The sequence below is a fragment of the Sarcophilus harrisii genome, chromosome 2 (genome assembly GCF_902635505.1).
Source record: "Sarcophilus harrisii chromosome 2, mSarHar1.11, whole genome shotgun sequence".
In the NCBI taxonomy this organism is placed as follows: Eukaryota; Metazoa; Chordata; class Mammalia; order Dasyuromorphia; family Dasyuridae; genus Sarcophilus; species Sarcophilus harrisii.
In genome coordinates this window covers 588,421,766-588,430,411 of record NC_045427.1, presented here as the reverse complement: position 1 = coordinate 588,430,411, position 8,646 = coordinate 588,421,766, and the positions used below count along the sequence as shown (strand labels likewise).

General features: G+C 34.8%; 1 protein-coding gene across 1 annotated transcript in view; it reads right to left on the bottom strand.

Annotated features, from left to right (window-relative positions):
• Positions 1-5,792: 5,792 nt before the first annotated feature.
• The window catches only part of HELLS (helicase, lymphoid specific), a 28,109-nt gene continuing 25,255 nt past the window's right edge, over positions 5,793-8,646 (bottom strand). The window contains exons 21-22 of the mRNA XM_031956092.1: positions 8,521-8,597; positions 5,793-6,370 (exon numbers count right to left, since the gene is read on the bottom strand). Of these exons, the coding sequence (XP_031811952.1) occupies positions 6,276-6,370; positions 8,521-8,597 (172 nt within the window). The 3' untranslated portion in view covers positions 5,793-6,275. The remainder of the gene's footprint in view (positions 6,371-8,520; positions 8,598-8,646) is intronic.

Below are 8,646 nucleotides of genomic sequence, written 5' to 3'. Positions count from 1 at the left end.
AGAGCTTTTTAAGGATGAATATCAGAAATTATCCATGTATATATTTTGAAAATAAAGTTATAATAAAAAAAAACATACATACCTTTTGACCAAGGAATACCACTATGAGATCTGTATCCCAAAGAGATTTAAAAAAAAAAAATACAAAGGAAAATGGCTCATATGTATAAAAATATGTACAGCAATCTTTGTGTGGTGGTAAGGAATTGAGAATTGAGTGGATATCTATCAACTGAGGAATTGCTGAACAAGTTATTGTATGTCTGTGATGAAAAACTATTGTTCTTTAAGAAATGAAAAGCAGGGGGAGCTAGTTGGTGCAGTAGATAAGAGTACCAGCCCTGAAGTCAGGAGGCCTGAGTTCAAATTTGACCTCAGCCACTTAACACTTCCTAGCTGTATGACCCTGGGCAAGTCACTTAACCCCAACTGCCTCAGCAAAAACAAAACAAAACAAAAAAACAGATAAGCAGAATTCTCTCAGAAAAACATGGAAAGACTTACAAGAACTGACACAAAGTGAAAAGAGTAGGACCAGGAGACCATTGTCCATGGTAATAGGAATATTCTAATAATAATAATCTAATCTGAATAATTTAGCTATTCTTAGCAATACAATGATCCATGATAATTATGTAGGACACAAGATGTGAGGTGCTGTCCATCTCCAAAAAAACCCAAAAAAACAAAAAAACTGTTAGAGCATGAATGTAGATAAATGTTTGTTTAAAAAAAAAGAATTCAAGTCTCAAAATTCTCCTTAATCAGTTAAATGCTGTCATTAAATAGTGACAGAATGTAGTTATCCAGTGCCTATTGCATATATAATAGGGAGAGGTATAACACAGGCAATTTCTGTAGGTTAAAGGCAGGGATGTTCTAATAAAATGTTTAACACCCAGAATCTCCAGAGGAAAAATGTACATATAACTAATTTTAAGGTTCATTATTACTATTTTTCCCTTCCCTTTACTTAAGTCTAGACGATCAACAACAAAACTACAATTCACGCCTTTATTTGTAACATTTGATATAAAAGATCACATGAGAAATTTCTGACTCAGATCTCCTGAGATGGTACATTTGTTACTCTTGTTCAGTCATCTGAGTTGTTTCTGACTCTTTAAGGCCCTTTTTGGGGTTTTCTTAGCAAAGATACTGTAGTGTTTTGTTATTTCCTTCTCTAGCTCATTTTATAGTTGAGGGGACTGAGGCAAACACAGTTAAGTGACTTGCCCAGAGTCACACTATCTGATCTGAACTTAGGAAGGTAAGTCCTCCTGACCCCAGGCCTAGCGCTGTGTGGATTATAGTACCAACGCGCTACAACATATTCGAATCGTGCACTACCTAACTTCTAAGCTCCTTTCCCCTTCTAGTCTTCTGTGATTCTACCTCTAAATAGATTCTCTGATACTTTGTAAGAAATTTCAGAGGGAACACCGGAGAGGCGGAGAATGGTACCCAGGAAGTACACCAAACAAACAAATAGATACAGAAAAAGAAGACAGACAGAAAGAAATCCTGCTCTGGACTAGACTTAACTCAAGACAGTCAAAGTCTTTAGGACTAGAATGCAGTGGGATACTTGTGGGCCGTGCAATATTGGACAAAGAATTGGACTCAGGGCAGCTAGGGGGTGCAGTGGATGGAGCACCGGCCCTGAAGTCAGGAGGACCTGAGTTCAAATCTAACCTCGGACACTTAATACTTCCTGTGTGACCCTGGGCAAGTCACTTAACCCCCATTGCCTCAAAAACAAAATTAGAGTCAAGCATAACAATGAATAAATAAGGATTCGACATTGATTCAAATATGCAAGGACCCCTTTCACTTCCAGAGAAGTCCCAGCAGCAATGCCCAATGAGACTTTCATCCCTGTGATAGTCCTCTGAAGCCTCGTGGGGTGGGCTTTTTATACCTCTGGCAGCCAGTTACAGGTGAAGAATTCCTTTGGTGAGTTCCTGCAAATGTTAAGGGCCCAAAATTTATCCCAGGCAAAGTCCCACATATACAAGGTCTTATAAACTCTGAGTGAAAGATGCTCTGAGGACCTTCCCTCTCAAGGAAGAGCACAGCTTCCCATCTTCCTCACTAGCCACTAACAGGGAAAGAGACTAGGTTGCCCCAAAGGGAGTCTTTTACATATACTATGAGTTCTACACAACATTCATGTTTTTCCAGAACTGAAGGAAGCTTCACTGGGATGGGAGGAGGGTGAGCCCTGAGAGACTAGAGAGGACAAAAAAGTTAGGAAAAACCAATGTAGTAAGAGTTGATTTTAGAGGCATAAAAGAATCATTTTTCCCAGTGAGGGCCCAATTGAGATTATATAAAAGGTCTGTATTGGACCCCTTAGGCTCATTTCAAGATTTTCTCTAATCTTAGTTATTAGCACAGGAATAGAAGCAAAGGCAGTAAATGGTAGGAATGATCTTACCATGTCTAGGACTTGATAGGGTAAGACTAGAGATAAGACAAAGAAATTTTGAATTAAATATTAACAAAAACAGAGAACAGTAAAGTTTGTTGTTGCAAATCATTGTATCTCAATGAACCTAAGAATTGTTTACCTTATAAGCTCCCCAAAAATGTTATTGAAAGGAAGAGAATAAAAATTTATATACACCTATTAGACACTGTATTAGAAACTTTACAAATATCATCTCAGTTGATTCTCACAACAGCTTTGTGAGATGGGTGAGATTATCTCCATTTTAAATTTGAAGAAACTGAGGTTAAGTGACTTGCCCAGAATCATCCAGGTAGTTAGTGTCCAATGCTCTATACGCAACACTGCCTTAACGGCTGACTATCTGCTGGGTTGGAGACATAATGCTGGCCACTGCCCTCCTCAGATAGGGGGTTCTAGGCTGGAATTCTATTCAATCCTTACCCCAACCTTCGATATTGTTAGTCTAGGGCAAAAGGAACTAGTATTAAAGGGACTAGGAAAAGCCTCTTATAAAGGATGTATTCAATCAGACTTGAAGAAAGCTAGGGAAGTCAAGAAGTAGAAATAAGTAGGGAGAGAATTCTAGCCATGGCGTTAAGGCAGTGAAAATGCCTATTTAAGTGATGCCTTATTCAAGAATGAGGAAGATCATATAAAATTATATAAAGCATTGATTTAAGACTGGGAAAGTTAAATGGGAGACAGATTCTTAAGGGCTCTAAAAGAAAAAGAGGATTTTATATTTGATCTAGCAGGTGATAGAGCCACTTGAGTTTGGAGTGGTGGGGTTAATGCTGTCAGACCTGTGCTTTGTAATAATCACTTTTGACAGCTAAGTGGAGGATGAACTGGAGTTGGCAAAGGCTTGAAGCAGCCAAGAGGCAAAAAGTGCATGAACTTGGGAGTAGGAAGATATGAATTCAAATGTGATCTCAAGCCCTATTAGCCTATAATCCTGGGCAAACCACTTAACCTTTCATTGCCTCAAGTCTAAACTATAAAACAGGGATGAACAAAAGAAGCATTAGTTAAAAAAAAAAAAAAAAGTATCGAATTTATATTTTAATATATTTAACATCTACTGGTCATCCTGCCATCTGGGGGAGAGGATGGGGGGAAGGAGAGAAAAAATTCGAACAAGAGGTTTGGCAATTGTCAATGCTGTAAAGTTACCCATATATATAACCTGTAAATAAAAGGCTATTTAAAAAAAAAAAAAAAAAAACTTAGCACAGTGCCTGCAGCATAAAAATACTTATTCCCACCTTCCCCAATCAGAAAGCCACCATATTTAGAACAGTCATGAGGTGATTAAATGATTAGTGGTGGCAATATCAGAGGAAGAAAAGTGGGTTCTATGAGCTATTTCAGAGATCGAAAGGACTTGGCAATGAACAGAACCGAATGGATACAGGGATTAAATACAAATGAAATGATATCTAGGTTGGAAATCTAGGTAGTGGTAAAAATTGGTGGTTTCCTTGAGAGTAATAGGGGAATTAGGAAGAGGGAGAGTTTTGGAGGGAAAGTTCAGCCTTGGATTTAAATTTAGGAATCATTTGCATAGAGATGTGAATCCATAGGGAGTTGATGAAATAACCAATTGAAAAACCAGCAGAATCTTAAGGGACACTTATAGGTGACAGATTATGTGGAAGGGACACAAAAATGTAAAAAGTGAGGATTATCCAAATTGTACTGAGTTACTAAACAAAGGGTGGCATATATGGCATGCAGTAATTACTCTTACAAAGCCAGCTTGTGTACGTCTTGGTAAAGAATCATTTATGGTGAACTACAGATTGGTTGTCATTTTACTAGAAGCCACATGTAACTGCCAAGATGCACGCACTTTTTAGTGATATTTCTAAAATAATAAAATGGGAGGAAAATGAAAAGACAACCAAGGCTAAAATTTTAATGTTTTCCCAGAATTTATGCATATGTGCAAGATGCTGTTTGCCCAGCAACTATTAGACTTCTGTCTTGTTATTGTTGACAGTACCCCAGACTTTTTTTGAAAATATAACAAAATAAGCTTACACTTTGTAAGCCTTTATTATATTTGTTTTTCCTTATAGGAAAAAAAAGACTTGAAATGCACAATACATATCCTTTGAAGATATTATCTTTGTTCCTATGATTTTCTTTGAAAACTAGCGAATAGATTAAATATAAATCTTGTGTGGGAATGTTCAAAAATCTATGGTTTTATTCCTCTAGTGAATATAGATTGTGACCACAAGAAGAAATATCCATCATTACTCAAAGTCCATTTTCTGAATAAAATATTAATGAGTTTTTAGTTGAAATGATAGAAAATACAAAATATTTCCATAGGAAAAATAACCAGGTAGCAGGATGCTGCACTTTTCAGGTCTCTTACTTCATTCCAGTCCTTTTAGTTTCCTTTGATATTTGTTTTCCTTTATTCCATTGTAAGCTCCTTGACAGCAGGCCTGTCTTTCCTTTTTCATGTATACTCAAGAACTAATTAGCACTATATAAATGTTGATTATTATTACTCTAACAGTACAGTATCTTACTCATAGATATTTAATTTCAAAATCTATATTTTAAGATTTCCAAACCAAGAAGTATAAACATTTATGAATATGTTCACTTTATGAATATGTGAATTAAAGCCTAAGGGCCCAAATTTTTTAATTGTGCACTATTCTCCCAAAGCTTCATTCATCCCTTCTATTAAATTCTATTCTCTACTGAGTAAAGGCATCAAAGGCATCTGCTTCTATTCTAAAATTTTACTGATAAGTCTATGCTATATGGAAAATTCAAAGAACCCTGAACACACTTACAAATAGTGTGTAACTGTCATATCAAAGTCAAATTGAGGGACTACTACATCATACATAATGGTCACAAGAAAATTTTAAAATGTAACACTATATTTGCATTTTTATTTGTTAAATAGTTTACAATTATATTTCAATCTGGTTTGAGTTGAACACGGGAGTGTTATGTACTATGTTTGACATTTGCAAGTTTGATGTGTTGGTTAGTCTTGCTGAACTGGTTTTTAATCCTTCCTTTTTCTTTTGTTACCTAGGCTTCTATCTAGGTAGAAGGGACATTTAGAAATTAAAGCTACATAAAAACAAAAAATGTGAGTAAAAAAAGTTTCTAAGTAAAACTTAATTACAAAAAGAATACATTCTCAAGGCCTGTTCTCATTTTCCAAAAGTCAGTATCAAGTTTATTTATTATCTTCCTTAGAGAATTAGTGCACTTCAATAGATGACAGCACAATAACCATTACAACAAATAATACTTCACATAGACCTACTCCCTTACAGAGAAAAGAACTTGACTCAAGTCATCTTACAATAACATTTATTTGGCAAAACATGTTGTAGCAATGGAAACTACAATTATACAATTTTTCTTACAAAACAAAATAAACCATAGTCCCAATCTCCCACTTCTTCCTGTCCTATCCCCCACTCCATAACTGAAGCAAAATTATCTATTTTTCTTGGGGAGAAAAAAGGGGGAATGCAGAAAGACATGCAAAAACTTCCACAGGAAGACTGTATAAATCTGGCAGTGTTTAAGTATACAATGGCCTTTATCAAGAACACTACTAGAACTCAAGTTACTGAAAACATGAACATGTTTTTTCTTTTGTTCTTATTAAAGCTCAGAAAACTACCATCTATTAAATATGGCATTGCACCTGTTGCACATAACTGACAACTAAAAAAGTGGATTAATATTAACCGGACTTCAAAACCAACAGGTAAATTATGTGAATTTTATGAATAAGGACCTATTTGGAGGCCATTCATTACATCCCAAATCAGAACATACAATCAGCATCTGAATCTTCAGCATTTTCTAAAACCTTGAAAATTCCAACCTTCTCCTTAACTGGCACTGAAGCATTCATTTGATCTACAAAAAAAGAATAAATAAAAATAAAAATGAGCGCTAAAAAAAAAAGTTATTGTCTAAATCAGCAGATATTCATACATAGCATAATGTTTATGATTTTAAATGGATTTGTATTCTACTGAAAACTGATAATGTTCTATAACAAAACTTTCTAAGGTATGTATTTCAAGTTGGGAATATTGCAAGAAGTCACATGTATTCACAAAGTAAGGCAATACCTAGACTCACAAGATCATTCTTTCTTCTCCCTTCCCAGAATGAATCATCCTCCTCTAACCCTACACACCAAGCCTAAAATCAAATGAAAGACATCTATCCAATATCACGAAAATCCAGAGCCTACCTATTTTGCCAACTATCCTTTTTTTGCATCCTCTTTTTAAAAATATTCTTCTTCTATCTACTATCTCCCTATTGTCTAGGGAAAAATAGAAATTTACTGTTCAAATTTTAACAAAAACCTCTGTATGACTGGTATACAGACATTTGTACTTAGATGTTTCTGAGGTATATTTTTCAAATACAACAGTCATTAAAACAAAGTGCTAAAAAAACTGAACCAGACTTTTGAATTGATGAATCATCATATTTATAGGGGTGTGTGTGTGTGTGTGTGTGTGTGTGCGTGCATAAATTCCATATTCTACAAGAAGTCATTCTCAATCCACATTAAGTTTGGTGCCTTCCCTCTGAAATCATTCCAAATTTATCTTGTCTATATTTTGTTTGTGCACATTTAACATACCCAACACATGACTATGATAGTAGAAAAAGATAATTAATGAGAATAGAAACTTTCATTATCTATGATGCCTTGTTATTTTTCACTTATTTGAAAATTTTAACTGCCAACAATTATTTCCTTTTTTGTTGGTATAATATTGGTACTTTGGGTTCCTTACTATTTCATCAATTTACCAGTCATTTACCAGTTACCAATCCACCAAATCCAATATCCACCAAAGTCCTCTGCTATACTTCACAGAGATTTGGAGGTAGCCCTGAGTTCTTAAAGTCAGCCAAGACTAAACTGCCAAGACTCTGAGTGTGAGATAGGTGATAAACGATTTCCTGAGGACCAGTCTAAGTTTAGTACATAGGAAGGGCATTAAAAAAACCCAAAAATAATTATTCCTGTTCAGTAATTACAATTAAGACAGCGAAAGAAGGTAACTTTCCAAAATATTTACATTTTGATTAATTCTCTGATTAGGGAAACTGCCATTTCCCTTCTTGAGTATCTCTTCTGCAATTAAACAGCAAACATTTGTGCATAAGTGACAGAGGAAATTTCCTCTAACATAGTCTTTAACATCACTAGACAAATTTTTATAGTTATGCTCTTTGAAAGTAGAAATACACCATGCTTGGTGCTTAGCAAGTAGATGCTTAAAAAAAAAAAAAAGATCAGTATGAATAAGATAACAGGATATTATAGTGCCACTTGATGTCTAAACTGAAACATTATTGCTATCCTAACAAATGGTTAGCAGAAGATGAAGAAGCACAGGACTGTTCTCTTTGGGAACAACATTACCTTGCTTTCACTTCCATTATTCCTAAATTAGAGTAAATCTAATAAAGCAAAAGTGTGCAGATAAGTAGCAAATAAGGTCAGAAGTAGAGAACTTATACTCAACACATAAGCTCATCATCTGTTTATAATTGAGGGATTGAATTAGATCCTACTTCTAACAGTATAAGACACTACCAATCTGTAAGGCACACAATGTATCCTTTTCAATAACTATACTGAAACCTGCTATAGATCCGCGGAATTTTCTTTTAAGACTTGGACTAATCACAGAATATAAATTACAAGCCCAACTATAACAATTTGCAGGATTGAAAAAAAATTACTCAGTGTGTACTGATCAAAAGTCAACTACACATAAAATGAGAAGTAACTTGTTTACAAGTCCTAGGTCAGTAGTTAACTAAACAGAACTTTTTGGATAATCATTAAATCTCAGTGGCCTCAGTGAAAAGTCAAATGAGGGGGATGAGCTAAAGAGTCTCTACAGTTCCTTCTAGATAAAAAAATTTATTAGTTTTTTAGGGGTATAGTGAAAGAAATAACAGCTATTATTTCCAAACTATCTTTTCCATTTGTGCCAATGGAAATCCACTGAAACAAAAAAAAAACTTACTAATGAGGTCACTCCGATCCAGCAGCAACTCCAAATCTTTATCACTGATAACTTTCTCTCTCGATCCTTTTACTTCCCTACAAAGAAGTACATAGTGCATAATTTCATACAAAATAATATAACTTT